Source organism: Sciurus carolinensis, chromosome 2 (assembly GCF_902686445.1).
Source record: "Sciurus carolinensis chromosome 2, mSciCar1.2, whole genome shotgun sequence".
Taxonomy (NCBI): domain Eukaryota; kingdom Metazoa; phylum Chordata; class Mammalia; order Rodentia; family Sciuridae; genus Sciurus; species Sciurus carolinensis.
The window spans coordinates 194,640,325-194,655,558 of NC_062214.1; the positions used below are offsets into that span (position 1 = coordinate 194,640,325).

A 15,234-nucleotide genomic window follows, 5' to 3' on the forward strand; every position below is an offset into this window, starting at 1 on the left:
GCATGAGGTGATGCAGAACATTTTGGCTGAAAGGCTCAGCAAAAGAAATCTGCTCAGCTCTTGACAGCCAGGAAGCAAAGGGAAAGAGGGAGGAGGGAGGAGGAAGGAACGGAGGAAGGGAGGGAGGAAAAAGAGGGGAGAAAGAGGTGAGCACACGCATACGGGAGTGCGATAGAGAGCAAGCACGCGCACATGGCAAAAGCTCTGCTTGCCATGGGACAAGATATAAACCCCAAAGGCACACCCCTGAGTGACCTACTTCCTCTGGCCACTCCCCACCTGCCAATTACTACCCAGTTTAGCAGTCCTTTCAAATTATTAATTCATCATCTGGATTAATCCCCAGTTAGGCTACAACTCTCATAATCATTTCACGTTTTGCTACATTGTCTTATGAGTTATGGGGGGCACTTCATATTTAAACCATAACAGATCCTTTAATTTGATGATATTCTCCTTATGCTTCTCAGAAGAGGAAAACAGATAGTTCTGATGTATTAGTGTGTCACCCAGGACAAGGCTCGCTCAGACAATTCAATATTATGACCATTAATGCTGTTTCCTTTTATGCATAAACAGGTTCTGTCATCCAGTTGCCAAGTGATAGGTGACAGGAAAATGAGTCAGAATTTTTTAAATAGACTAATAAAATTAGCCTTGTAGCCAGGTTTCCCATAAATGGTGGTTCAGTGTAGGTCATGTGGAAAAATAACGAGGTAGGATGTGGACCCACATCATTTGTCCTCATTTCTCAGGCAGAAAAGCTCTTTGCTGTGCTGATACACAGTAGGGCTTAAATAAAAGCTTGTTGCTTGTTGGAATTCTTTTTTCCCTCCTGTTCTTATTAATTCACCTGTTTTCCTCACTTCTAGGTGACAAAAACAAAATTCAAAAGTTGGTTCAAATGGCATGGACATTTGTAAATGACAGGTATGCATGTTCATATGTTGATGTCATTAAACAGATTTTATGGGTCATTTAATCCATATCCTTCATTATGCAGTAGAAAAAAATTAACTTGTTTTGGATGAAGAGACAGTGGCAAAGCTGGGGCCAAAGTCCAAGTCATCTGCTTCCCTACAAAGGGGTTTCTTCTTGCACAGCAATGTCCCATGGTGTGCAAAGCCGAAATCTTATTGACAACTTGAAAGATAAGTCCAGACCAATACACTGGAATATTTTGACAACTGCATACTTTGAGACCACTTGGTTTCTTGTAATGGTGTTAGAGTGTTTATGTTCCTTAGAATGCTAGTGACTGGGGATGCCAGCTACCCTGTGACAGGCAGAACAGCTTTTTCCTCTCAAATTTGACTTGGATGTTTGACCTCCCATAAGATTTCATTTGAAGGAGTGTAGGGGCTAGGATTTCAACACTAAAAGAACTATTTTTCTTTGGTATTTCATAATTAGCAGTTTTCGCATGTATTAGAATCACTCCAGTTCTTTAAAGAACATAGGAATTAGGAACTATGGTTGAAGTAGCTCATTTTGGTACCTAAAGACTTGCTTTTTTATTTATAACACTTGAGTCATGTTTAGATGATTAAGCAAGTTGACATGCAGATAGATATGGCTTCTGATCTCCGTGCATTGGTTTAATCATAAGTGTTAGATCATACAATTTAAGAAGTATTATTTTTTTTCCTTGTTGAGCTAGTCTCTGCACCACCTTGTCGCTGCAGTGGGAACCAGAGATCATAGCAGTAGCCGTGATGTATCTCGCAGGACGTTTGTGCAAGTTTGAAATACAAGAATGGACCTCCAAACCCATGTATAGGAGATGGTGGGAGCAATTCGTTCAAGATGTCCCTGTTGATGTTTTGGAAGGTACTAAGAGTGTTCTGTGTTTAGATGAGTCTTCCCTATAAATCCTGAGTCCCAAGAGTGGATTTTCCCAAATAATTATCTGTAAGCCATTTTTCAGAAATATCTATAATTCTCTAATATAATTTTTGCTTTGTCCAAGCATAAAGTTTTAGTGAACTCAAACTACAGACTAGTGTTGTGCACAACAAAGATGGGCGGGTTGCGAATGGGATTCTTGCTCACTGGTCCTTGCTGGGGAGTGGAAGCTGGGTTTTCCCTAGGTAACATTTGATGTAAAATGTCTGTCTGTGGTAAGTGATTGTTGGCTATCATTTAGATATCTGCCACCAGATCCTGGACCTTTACTCACAAGGAAAACAGCAGATGCCTCATCACACACCCCATCAGCTACAGCAGCCCCCGTCTCTCCAGCCTCCACCACAAGTGCCACAAGTACAGCAGTCACAACCGTCACAGGGCTCCGCCGAACCAGCCCAGTCCCAGCAGAAGGACTCCCAGCAGGCAGCAGCACAGCAGCAGCCGCCACCACCCACACAGCCACCCAAGAAGCCCTCCCCGCAGCCCAGTCCTCCCCGACAGGCCAAGCGCGCTGTGGTGAGTAGGCTTTCCAGGGGAGCAGCACACCTCAGTGCTGTCCTGCTTCTGAGAACTGCACTGAGCACTGAGAGCGGGAAGTGGCTGGGCATTGGTGGGGCCGTCAGGGAAGAAGTGGTGTCTCTGAAGAAGAGTCCAGTGAGTTTTGAGAGAGAAGGGGAGCTTGACTCCAGGCCTAAAGGGTCTTTGATTTATATGACAGAAAAGAATTTCAGCACACACCAGCCAGGGGCATTGACAGGTTTATTTAGGAAGGTGGATATACATGTACATTCAAGGGAGAACAGGGGCAAGCTCAAGAGAGAGGCATCTGTGGGAGTAAAGCAAGAAATGCACATTCAAGAGAGAATGAGCGCCATCTGGAGAGTGAGAGACGCAACTTTGGGGTTCCCTGCTCTTTTAAAGGAAATTTGGGGAGTGGTGAGTATGATATCAATTCAGTGATCTCAAGATGTCTTCTGTTGTCCAGTCAAACTTAGGCTCTTCAGGCTGAGGTGGCCTTCAGTATCTCATCAGTAGCTGGAAAATCCCCTAATTATAGGGTCTTAAAATGTCATATCTCTCTTAATCTAATTATTAGGGATTAATTAACAGAGAACAAGTAGATTAATAGATTTCCCAGGAATTTGGGAGTAACAGGTCTGGGGAAGAGACTGACTTAGGAGCCTGGAAAAGCATTTGATACTTCTGCATTAAAATTGCACTTCCTTGTTCTTTATGTCTCTTTTCCACCTGTTTCTTATTCCTTCCATTGTGCCTTAGGGAGCCCCAAAACTAATGGCCTCTGAGAACCTGGGTGGCTCTCCTCCTGCTCCAGTTCTCACTGCTTGTGTCATTTCTGAACGGGCTCCGAAACCATCAGGGTATTTCCCCATCGTAGGGTTATGGTGGCTGCTAGTGATGTGCAGCTGCCTGACCCCCAAGTGAGGACTGTTTACTCTACCCCAAGTTGTCCAGCCACTGTGCAGCGATTGCCTGAGCAGTGTGTCTTGCATTTTCTTCCTTGGTGTTCAGTTCTATGAGCGAGGCAGCGTATTCACAAGGGTTTCTGGTCATGGAGCACAGGTCCATTTTCCCCGTGGGGCACAGGCACTGGAGAAAGCCTTGCGGTGAGCACTCATCAGTAAGCCCTGAGGGCAAGCAGAGCAAGGGCCTGAGCTCGGGGCTGCTGGGAACTCACTGCACACAGGCATCCTGTCTGACTGGAAGGAGAGGGAGGGAGCAGGAATTACCCACTGGGTGTCATGCTCCAGCTCTGCCAGTTCAGAGCAAACAACTGGCTTGAGGCCACACTCTTGTCAGCTGTGGTTCTATTAGTGCCCAGGGTTTTTCCTCCCCAGAACCAAGATCCCAGTTAACTGTTACGTTTTATTTTGTAACAGGTGGTTTCTCCCAAAGAAGAGAGCAAAGTAGCAGGTAACGTCTTATTTTAATAATTTTTAGTTTCGTGTGTCTCTATGCAAAACTTTAGTTTTATGTAACTTCTTAGCATCATTTCCTTTCAGATTTAGAGTAACCTTAAAACTTAACCTTAGATCTCTTCAAAAATTCTCCATCTTCCAGAAAAAGCATATTTTTTTGTCTGCTTATCAACCGGCTGTAATTTTTGGATTGTATTTTGACAGAGGGTACCCATACTTGAAATAGTATTGGTGGTTAAACTGTACTGACATATATAAAATCACAGTTGTGAGTGAAGGAGAATGGTCACAGCAGTGCAGACAGGAGTGCGGGGACTGAGGAACACCTGTCCTCAAGGTGGCAGCAGCAGCAAGGGCTGAAAAGGAGAGGAGGCGCCCTTGCTCCTGAAGAGCCACACACGCTGAGCTCTGCTGCTCTGTAAGCCAGGCCTCTTTGGAAAACACTGTTTTGTGTTTTGTTCACATTCGTTGGGCCCAAAGTTGCTTAATTTTCTTCTATATTGGAAATAAACAGAATGAGCAAAATCCAAAAGATTCCAAACAGAAAATAAGACGTAGTTGTCTCTGTGCCAGTTCATGACTTCATACTGACCTCTGTGAAGGCACGGACCATGTGGACTCATTTCTTTGCTGTTTAGTTCTTGATTCAAGTGAATTGTTCATAAAACCTGTATGAAATCTGCAGCCTATGATAAAGCTCTTATTTTTCTCAGCATCTTTGGGAGAATGAGTTCAATACAGGTGAAGGGTTTTTTTAGCGCCAAATTGACAGACCTTATGCTTAAGACGCAAGCGTAGGCTGTGATCCATGCCACATGGAACATGCAGTTGAGATGAAGTGATATGTCATTCTGTAGAGAGGTAGGAAACACCCTGTGTGACCTTGGAGAAGGACCTGCCTTTGAGCCACTGGAGGGAACATCAGGCGGAAGGAGTTAAGAGTTGGAGTCTTCCTCTGACTGAGGTGACGGGATGGAAAATGTGGCTTCTCAGTCTCCTGTCATATCACAGTCCAGAAGGAGGAGTTCACCTGAGGAGTTCAGGTGTGCAAAGGCAGTGGAGCTGATGGAGACTTGTGCAGAGTAACAGCAGAGTCAGCATTCATTTGACACCAGGTCCTGACAGCCGTTAAATAGGGCAAATGGCAGAAAAGCTTGCAGGCACCTCAGTGGGACCTTGTGGAGACCCACAGTGGTGGCTTTGGAGCCAGAAGAGGCAGGGACACATTGTTATGTAGGAACTCCACCGTGCTGTGTGCTGCATGCCACTAGCAGCAAGGGCAGGCAAGCACTAAAGACGTGGCTGGCTTCGGTGGCCACGCACCACGGCGCAGGCACCCTTAGTCTCCACAGGGTCCCAAGAAAAAAGAATGCAAAAAAATCTTGTGGATGGAGGTTTGTATTGATTACACATTGAAATAAAATTTTTGATATATCAAGTTAAATATTGTTACAACTAGTTTCAGGGCTAAGGAGATAGCTCAGCTGGTAGAGTGCTTGCCTCACAAGTACAAGGCCCAAAAAACAAAAAAAAAAAAAAAAAGAAGAAGTGCGAAACAACTAGTTTCAACTCTTTTAGTTTTTCACATAACTGTTAGAAAGTAAAAAATTACAGGTATATAACTCACACTGCTGTCAGGTGACTGTGATCCAGACTAGTTTTGGGAAAAAGGTGGGCAGAGTGTGACCATTTCCCAGCAGCAGAGGGAAAGGTCAAATATGAGCTGGGGCCCAGGGTTGAAGTGTGGTATTGGAAGTGTGGTGTAGATTTCCCGTAGGGAGAAGAGCTTGGTCAGCAAGGAGGGAAAGATCAAATAGGTCCCGGGACCTTTAATTTAACCCATGTTTGAGGCCGAGGAGACTGGTCAGGGTGGTGTACAAGGTAGAATCAAGCAGGTTCAAGGTTTCAGGACAAAAGCTGCAACAGAAAAACAAGATGGAGTTTATCCTCAGTTGTGTTACATGCCTTCTTGAATGGAAGAGTGCAGACTTCCTGTAGCCTGTCCTAACAGCCATGTTGTCACTGTGGTGGCTGACAACATGACGCCTGACCCCAAGGTGTGGGCTGTCTCCTCCATTGGTGTGGGCTGGCCACTGGTGCTTTGGGGCACTGCATGTTCTCACTCTGTCCACAAGCCTGACTCCGGGTCTGGGCTGGAGTAACGTACTGCTTGCTGCCCACTAGAACTCGGTGTTTGAGAGTGAAAAAGTAAACTTCATATATGTCTAAATATTTGCCTTAATTATGGCTGCTCAGCACGTTTCTTCGTGATCTGTTTGTATTAGTAAAGGACTCGTCCTGAGTGGTCATTGAGGAAACGTAGGTGGACGTGGAGAACAGGCTGACTGGAGGAGGTTGGCAGGTCTTGTCTTTGAGGCAGGGGTGATACCTGAACCGTTTTGCTATCGAAACAGGATTCGTGAGTTAGTTCTTAACAGTTAGGCTGAAGCCTTCCCCTGGCTCCCTTAAAGCACTAGTCGCATTTGGTCCTTTCTCCCAAAGAAATCTCTGACAATAAATTTTTCTTATTTTTTTCCCTACAGCATATTTACAGGAATTGGTATGAATGGCTTTTTAATCCACTTTTTCTTTGTAGAACCACCACCACCTAAAATCCCGAAAATAGAGACCACTCACCCTCCGCTGCCTCCGGCCCACCCACCCCCAGGTGAGTGCCCGCCGAGGCTGCTTCACTGGCATCCTTGCAGCTCCTCTGGGACAGTGGAACAGTCGTGGGGTGCTGGGGAAGCCTGTAGAAGGGCAGATTGCAAAGACAGCCAAAAACCATTTGCTTCACAAACCACATATTCTCTGGTCGTAGACCTCAGTGTATCTGGTCCTCTGGCCTCACATCCAGAAATGCTAACTACACAGATAAATGAATGTTAGAAAAATAAAATCCTGCTAATGGTGAAAGTTGGTTCAGAGCCAGGCAGGGCTGCTGTGGGTGTTAAGACTCCAGGCTTCCTTTTGGCAAGTGTCTTCCTAGTGTGTTTTGCCGAGTAAGCAGTGGTCAGTCACACGGAGAGGAAGTGGAAGGGCTTCCGGTTCTCAGAGGCTTCTCACAGTGAGCCAGGGCTTCTCGGGCAGCACCAGAACGGGAGCTTTCTTTACCTGTGCACCATTTCAGACGCCAAAGCATGGAACCAGAGCAGGCAGGACCAACATGTTTCCTGAAGGGTTTAGACGCTCCAGAGACGTTCCTGGACCCCTTGTGAGTCCGCTGGGCTAACTGGAGTTGGTGGCAGAGTATATGGTGACACTGCTCGAGTTGATGCATGCCTGCAGACGTGCAGCTCATTAGCTGGCTTTCTGTCATATCCAGTCACAGTAATTTTATATGCTTTGAGAGAAAAGAAGCACCATTTCCTACTTTGCACCAAGCTGGAGCCAGATCCCACCATCTCCAGTTCAACACGAGCCCTGCTTAAAAGCATACCTGCAGAGGATTAGCTCAGGTCAGAGCGCCCCGGGTTCCATCCCCAGTACGGGGCAGGTGGGAAGAGGTGCTACGGCTGCTCGTTTAGCACTTGTGGCGCAGTTGTTGTCTCAGCAGGTGGCTCCCCACCATGTGCGAGGGGCTGAGCCATTGCTGGGGGGGATGTCGGATGTGGCACAGTCGGGAAACCAGGACAGTCAGTGAGGTGCCCCTGCCTACGTTCAAGGCCCAGAGCACTGCTGAGCACAGGCAGCTCTTACCGTGAGTGACACTGGGTGGACAGGCCTAGGACTCCCACGGGACCTGGGAGCCAGATAGGACTGGTAGGCGTGAGCGGAACCTGGCAGCCCCAGCAGCACCTCCTAAAGTGGGTGGTGGCAGCAAAGGTGGCCTAGGTCACGGGCTCCCTCAGACAAGGCCTATTCATAACTGGCATGGAAAGTCAGGAGGTAGAGGAGGAGTAAGGGCACTATGGGCCCTGTGAGCATGGGACCAGGACGGGAAGAGACGTTGAGGTCGGAGTGAAGTTCAGTGGCAGTTTGGGGCGGAGTGTAGCATCTGAGCGCCAGCAGGGAGGCTGCAGAAGGCAGTGGTGCAGAGGAGAGGCCACAGAAGGCCAGTGTGGGTGCTCTGGGGCAGGACTGCTGCAGAGCCCAGTGTGGCAGGAGCTGGTCTCTGGAAGGTGACACGGACTGACACAGGAGGAATTGCCTGCTCAGCTTCCAGAACCAGGGGTCAAGGGCCCCTCACCTGCAGGCCGAGTGGGTGCCTTATGGGTCCGTCTGGACTCCCTTGGTGTGGGCTGCGCTTTAGCACAGGCAGGCCCCACTGACATGTCTGTGGCCAGCCTGAAATTCCGCTCACTTTCATTTTGGCGAGAATAAGGGAATGGCAGATGCTATAGTTTCTGTATTGGTGGAAAGCAGTGGCCTGGTGCGTGAGCAGGTCTCTTCTGTGCTTGATGTCCACGTCTGCACAATCAGGACAGCAGCCGTGCTTTGCCCAGCCCAAGAGAGCACACAGCAAGTGCCTGGGGAGCTGGAAACCCTCACCTCCGCCTGCACTACCATTTCTTGTTTTCTGTAACCAGAAGCTTCGTTCTGAGACTTGCACTCTTTCTGGGCTGCCTCAGGAAAGGACGTACATTCTAAGTCTTGGGCTCCCTGTGCTGTGGGATGTTCTGATATCATTTTCTAAGGGTCTGACCATGACTTGAGGGATCACAGGCCAAACCTGTTGGAAGATGCTTTGGAAAAGGAGTGAGGGCCGAGGGCTGTGAGCCTGTGGGAGAGGCCCCTGGCCTCGGCTGAGCACCGGAACCTCTCAGGAATGCTGAACCGTAGGTGCTGCCTGCCACGCACACAGGCACGTGGACACACCTGTCCTTCAAAAATCCACTGGAGGGTTTGACCTGGCTTCTTCAGTAAATCAGCCAGAACTGCTGCTTCAATCGGTGTTTTTTTAAACAACACCAACTCACAGGCTCCTTGCTCAGCGCCGGTGCTGCAGGTAGTGCCCGGCGTTGCCCTGGCTCCCTAGCTCAGGCCTCAGGAACCAGAGAGGCAGAAAACTGAAGGAACCTGCCCTGGTTTGTGCTAGAAGGGACTGAGCTGAGCCCCATGTGGCTGTATACCCAGCCCTGAGGAGGGGCGTGGGGTCATTGGAGATGGTCGTGGGGGGCCTGGGCGACAGGTCAGGGCAAGACCTGCTGGCCTTAGGACGCAGGTCTGTAGGAAGACCACAGATGCACCGCAGCCACCAGCGCTCTGTAGAGATGGGCCGAGGAGCCCCGCCAGAGTCGTCTGGTGTACAGTTTTGTACCTACAGCTCTGGAAACCAGTGAGTCATAGGCTGGGCACTGACTTGTCTCTCTTCTACAGACCGGAAGCCTCCCCTCACTGCTGCTCTAGGCGAGGCCGAGCCGCCCGGCCCGGTGGATGCCAGTGACCTCCCCAAAGTCCAGATTCCTCCTCCGGCCCACCCGGCCCCTGTGCACCAGCCACCGCCTCTGCCACACCGGCCCCCACCCCCGCCCCCCTCCAGCTACATGACCGGAATGTCCACCACCAGCTCCTACATGTCTGGAGAGGGTTACCAGAGCCTGCAGTCCATGATGAAGACCGAGGGCCCCTCTTATGGCGCCCTGCCCCCAGCCTATGGCCCTCCAGCTCACCTTCCCTACCACCCCCATGTCTACCCTCCCAACCCACCCCCGCCACCTGTGCCTCCTCCCCCAGCCTCCTTCCCCCCACCTGCCATTCCCCCCCCTACGCCTGGTTACCCCCCACCTCCACCCACCTACAACCCCAACTTTCCACCCCCACCCCCACGCCTGCCCCCCACCCATGCAGTCCCACCTCACCCTCCTCCAGGCTTGGGCCTGCCACCCGCTAGCTACCCACCTCCTGCCGTGCCCCCTGGAGGGCAGCCACCAGTGCCCCCACCCATCCCCCCACCCGGCATGCCTCCTGTTGGGGGACTAGGGAGGGCGGCCTGGATGAGATAACCTGACGCCTTTTTTTCCTTGTTTTTTAACAAATTTTTCTAATTAACTTGAAGAGTAGTTTAAGTGGGTAAGCAGCAGGGTACCTTGTATAATGCTAGACAGTTGCAGTAAGGAGAGGAGGGACCAGATCCCCGGGATGAAATTGGGGTGGTCCTCACACCTGGAGGATGGGGACAGCCGGCCTCAGTGTGGCCTTGGCAGCGCCTCTTGCAGTCTGACCGTACAGTTTCAGCTAACGTCGTCTGAGAGTCCTGCACTGGGTTACTTTATACTAGTGAAAATGTTAACCAGCCATATTGGCTCAATAAATAGCTTCAGTAAGGAGTGACTTTCCTTCTAGAAATCAGTGCCTATTTTTCCTGGGAACTCAGTTTTAAATAGTCCAATTCCATCCGAGGTCAAGCTGTTGTCATTCAGTGATATTCCCCCATGAGACCCAGTAGGTCAGATGAACCACTTTTTTGATTTATAGATATTTGCATCCTTTGTATTAAACAATTGTGAAGGGGTGGCCTTGTTGGATGGCTTATTTCTTTCTCCTCCTGGGAGAAGGGGAGAAATGTACTTGGAAAGTAATGTATGTTTACATCTATTTGCAAATTCCTGTACATAGAGATATATTTTTTAAGTGTGAATGTAACAACATACTGTGAATGCCATCCTATTACAGACAAGACTCCTTCCGTCAGTTATCCAAATAAAATCAGTTCTGGAACGTCCCCTCGTCTGTTTGGGGCAGGAGGCAGGGCTGGGGGTTATGGAGTCTGCTGCAGAAGCCCTTCTTCTCCCTCTGTACCCAGGCGGGTGGAGGAGGGAATGGAGGGTGTGAGTGGAAGGCCTGACCCCACCCTCTCCCTGGTGTGTGTGGGGGGGGGACTAAGGCATTATTGCCCTGCGAGCGGTTCAGCCACCCTGGTTAAACTCCAGCATCCATGCATAGAACACAGCTCCTGAAACGAGGTTGGGATTGGAAGTCCTTTCCATTCCTGACCTGAGGGTGGCAATCAGTGGCCTCCACCATCCACCTGAGGGGCTGGACGTGTGGGGGAAGAGCAGAGTGCTCCTTGAACCCATCTGAGGTGCTCCCTGGGCCATGGCTCCAGGCCACCCCTCAGTCCTCGACGGAGATGAGCAGGGAACACCAACCAGGAGGCTTGCAAAGAGGCCTTTATTTATCTAGCTCAAAGTATACACGGTCACAATCTTGTTTTTTACTCCTTTTACTAAAATAGTTCAAATCAATGTTTTTACCACACTATCAAAAAAGTTCTATTTCTCTCCACAAATCAAAGTGGTTCAATAGAAGGTAGAAACAGGCGGGAATCCACAGGCTCTGGCTCTGTGGGGGTGGCTGCAGGTCCACCGTGGTCACCTTCTACAGAAAATAGCATAGCTGCCAGCCCAGGACCGGAACCAGACGTCCCAGCCCGTTTCCAAAAAGCAGCATGAGTACTTTCCCCACAGTATGAAAAATAGACACCTCTACCACTCTGCAGCCATGCATTTAGTTTGTTTCTTTAAAAAAAAAAAAAAAAAAAATCAGTAGTATGTTTATTTCCCCTCAAGTTTCAAGAAAAAAAAAATGAAAGGTCACTTTTTTCTCTTTAAACACTGGTGTGTAGCTAATAACTTTTGGATAAAAATGTGCCACCCTAAAAAAATGTGCTCAGCAGATTCTGACTCCAGCATAGGCGAGGCCACCTTGGCTGGGGCCAGGAGGGTGACCTGTCACAGTGGGAACTGAAGCCAGTGTGAGTCTCCTTGGGCTTCAAGGTTGAGAATCAGCATGTGAAACGGAAAGGGGCCTCTATGAAAGGCCATCCCCTCGGCTCTGCCCAGGGACTTTCAGAGCTAAGGCTCCAGAAGGGAGGGCCACCTGGTGTCACCCTGAGCTGTGGCCCCCAGGCTTCCCACTGTGAGAGGCCCCTCTTGGGCCCTCCCCAGCTCACTCATGGCTCGAATTGCCAACTGCACCTGGGCTCCGTTGCTGCTGGCTTTTATCAGCTATCATGTTGAAGACATGACTGCCAGATACGGTCCCGTCCCAGAAAGCCAGCCCACTGCTGCGTGGGCTCGGGCCACCAGTGCGCTGCCTCTGGGGCAGGCAGGAGGGTGCCCCCAGAGATGCTTCTCGGACCCCTGGTTGCTCTGCAGCACCAGGGATAGGGCACTTCCCTCAGAGGGGACAGGTGGCTTCCAGTCTGTTCTTCCCTGGGTGGATCAGCAGATACTGGGGGCCCTTATTGCTTACTTCAGTGGTGGCCAAGCCACCCTGATCCAAACACGACACGTGGGCTCCCAGACTTGGCTCCTACCCAGCGCGGACCCGTACTCCCTCAGAGCTGCTCTGTGGTCCCTTGGGCTCCAAGACCCAGAAGGAACCTGTGTGTCACCAGCCCAGCTTCCCACTTAGGCAAGAGTCACCAGTACCATGACCAGCAGATGGGGAGCAGACCCCAAATGACAGGGAGCCCACCCACCTGACCAGACAGCAGCTCCTTCTCGAGCTTTCTGGTCACACCCACAGCAAGGGCAGCATGCGCATCCTCCAAAAGCACCTGGTTGGCCCTTCCTGGGCATGCTGAGGGCTGTGGGCCTTCACCCTGAGTGTATGGGACCCAAGGGTGCAGATGGCAACCGGAACCACTCAGGGTAGAGGGTCCCTGCTGGGGAGAGTGACGGGGAAGCCGTCTGCTCCCCGTCCTGGTTGCCACCCTTGGCTTGGGCCTGATACGCAGACAGCCCCTCTGGGCTCTTCACGTGCTGGCCGCGTGAGCGCTGAGTGCCATCAGAAGAGGAGATGGCTGATGGCTCGAGGAACTGACCCAAAGTGAGTAGGGGTTGGGGCCAGGTCAGTGGCACGTGTGGACGTCAAGTGGCCTGGCCCTCAGAGGTTTGAGGATCTCCCCTCCTGGGCCTCATTTTCCTCTCATAGAGATAATATTATCTATCACACTTCTGGTTCATTCAGATCATTTACATGGAAGGACTCTTGCCGTAGGGAAGGTGGCATCCATTTTATAGCTTAGAACACTGAGGCCTGGAGAGAGGAGGTGACCTGCCGTGAGACAGCAAGCCAGCAAAACTGAGCTTGGCCTTGGCTCCACTAGCCACCCGCCAGCGGCCTCTTCAGCAGGTCCACCCCAGGGGCTCCTGAGCCAAGTGAGGACTGAAACCCTCCGGAGCCGAGTGATCTCAGTGAGCAAGACTAAAAGGAACCTTGGAGGTCCCATTTTACCAGCAGGGGCCCAGAGAGAGCTGTGTGACTTCAGGAAAGTCACACAGTAAATTAAAGCCAGAACCAAGTCAGGTTCCTTCCTTCCCAAGGAGAACAGAAGGCTCATCACGGGCAGCCCCTGCGGCTGTGTCCACAGTGACCTAGGTACAGCCAGCCTTGGAGGTGGCCACCCCACAGCTGATCAGAGACCCAGCCATGGCCCTGTTCTAGACCCATCCAGAGAGAGATGCAGCTCAGCCCAGAAACCCTCCAGGACCTTCCCATGTTCCTGTGAACCACGGAAAGGGATACTGGGCAGGAGGGACCCAAAAAGAGAGGGCTAACCCTGGCTGGGGTAGGGAGACTACAGAGAACATGTTGGGAGACGGGGGGTCAGGGAGGCGAACACTAAAAACAAGCAGCAACTGGCGTGAGGGTGGTGGCTCCAACCCCCGGCAGCAGGGACTCCGAGCGCCCAGGGCCAAGGTCAGAGGAGGGCCTGGGAGGCCCAGGGCAGCTCCAGCAGCCACAGACACGGTGAGTTTCTCATCCACGACACAGAGGACCCAGTGCTTGGTGAGCTGGGGTCCCGGCCATGGCAGGGGCAAGAAGAGGTGCCACCTGTCAGGATTCAGGTGCTGGTGGCCTCTGTCCAGTGCAGGGGCACCAGGGGGATGGAAGGCTTGATAGCTGCCCCCACACTGAGGGCAGGACATGGAAGCCCGAACAGTCCCTGGGCCTGGTATCCCAGAAGTGGCCTTCAGCCTCTCGCAGATGGAGCCTGGGGCCCAGAGAGGGAGCCAGGTCACTCAGGCCGTGCAGGTGCCGATCTGCCGCAGGGAGCGGTCGAGGCGTCGCGTCTTCCCGGTTTGCTGGTGTGTGAGGCGGGAGATGGCGGCCTGGCCGGCAGTGTCACAGCACGCAGCCAGGGCGGCCCGTGTCCTATGTACAACTCACCAGAGAAAGACAGTGGCTTGCGGGAGTCCTGCCCATGCCTGGGGCCTGGGACCCTGGAAGGGCCAGTCCACGTCCATGAAGTGGCCCTACAAAGGACCCTTGAACTGGTTACCAGAGAGGTGCTGCCGGATGGAGGGCTTGGAGCTGGCAGCGTCCCCCAGCTTCCTCCAGACCACCTGCGGGGAGGGGCAGAGTGTGGGTGGAGGGCCCGCGGGCCACCACTGGCCTGCACGCGCCTCCCTCCCGCCTTATCACTGCAAAATCACCAGCGTCCTCCGAGCCCTGGGGCTGCGGGAGGCCTGAGGCGCAGGCCCGTCCCTGCCCACCCTCACTAAGGTCTGCCGGGGGCAGTTTCGGCCTGGTGGCTATTCTGTAGGGCCCACAAACCTAGGACGCCCTTCCCTGCTGGCTCCGCAAGGTCCAGTGGGACAGCTGGGGGTGAGGGGGCCACGGACGAGGCCCTCCCCGGCAGACCAGGGCAGCCTGGCCCGGCAGCAGCCCAGGCTCGCAGGTCTGCACCTCCAGCTTTGAGAACTAAGGGAAAGGCCAGCAGCTCCCAGGGACACGAGGGAGCTGGGAGGCCCTGGGTGACAGCCCAGGCTGGACACTGGGATGAACAAGGGCTGGACACTGGGATGAACCAGACCGAGTTGGGGGGACTCAGAGCCCCAGGCCTGGCACTCCTGGGGAGGGAGAGACCTAGCCAGCAGTCAGGGATGCTCTGGAAGGGGGAGCGGAGGGAGCCCAGCGCTCCGACATCTGGGAGCTGCCCAGGTCACCAGCAGCCGAGCAAGCGCACCCGCCCCGGCCCGGGGAGCGCCTCACGTTGCACATCTCTCGGACGATGGCCTTCTCCTTCTCGCTCAGGTCCTCCTCGCAGCTGTCCTGGAGCTGCCGGTCCAGCTTCTCATGCACTTCCAGGACCTGAAGGAGACAAGTCCCAGGGTGAGGGGCAGAGGCCAGCAGCAGGCCTCGGGCAAGCCACCTGACCCCCGAGCCTCCGCTTCCCCGGCTACAGCAGGGAAGCTGAGGTCCCCAAGCGGCTGGGGAGGGGTGTGGTGTCTCCTCACCCTGTGACACCACAGACCCCATGCAAGGGAAGCAGCACCCCAGCTCACAGGGACAGGTCGCCCCGGACAAGGTCGGCTGGGTGGACTCACGCGGGGAACAACACAAGGACTCAGGATATCCACACCCCACACGAGGCACTGCCCGTGCAAAGAAAGAGCGTGTCCGTGCCCACAGACCATGGGCATCCGTGGCACACACG

At 52.4% G+C, this 15,234-nt stretch overlaps 2 protein-coding genes across 3 annotated transcripts in view; one reads left to right on the forward strand and one right to left on the reverse strand.

Moving 5' to 3' along the window:
* Ccnk (cyclin K) overlaps positions 1 to 10,505 on the forward strand; it is a 28,103-nt gene extending 17,598 nt beyond the window's left edge. The window contains exons 6-11 of the mRNA XM_047541388.1: positions 873 to 930; positions 1,661 to 1,830; positions 2,147 to 2,424; positions 3,807 to 3,840; positions 6,442 to 6,513; positions 9,165 to 10,505. Of these exons, the coding sequence (XP_047397344.1) occupies positions 873 to 930; positions 1,661 to 1,830; positions 2,147 to 2,424; positions 3,807 to 3,840; positions 6,442 to 6,513; positions 9,165 to 9,790 (1,238 nt within the window). The 3' untranslated portion in view covers positions 9,791 to 10,505. The remainder of the gene's footprint in view (positions 1 to 872; positions 931 to 1,660; positions 1,831 to 2,146; positions 2,425 to 3,806; positions 3,841 to 6,441; positions 6,514 to 9,164) is intronic.
* Positions 10,506 to 10,939: 434 nt separating this feature from the next.
* Positions 10,940 to 15,234, reverse strand: part of Ccdc85c (coiled-coil domain containing 85C) — a 68,667-nt gene continuing 64,372 nt past the window's right edge. For both annotated transcript variants that reach the window (XM_047541373.1, XM_047541374.1), the window contains 2 exons: positions 14,790 to 14,888; positions 10,940 to 14,140 (listed from right to left, as the gene is read on the reverse strand). In XM_047541373.1, coding sequence (XP_047397329.1) covers positions 14,051 to 14,140; positions 14,790 to 14,888 — 189 coding nt within the window. In that variant the 3' untranslated portion in view covers positions 10,940 to 14,050. The remainder of the gene's footprint in view (positions 14,141 to 14,789; positions 14,889 to 15,234) is intronic.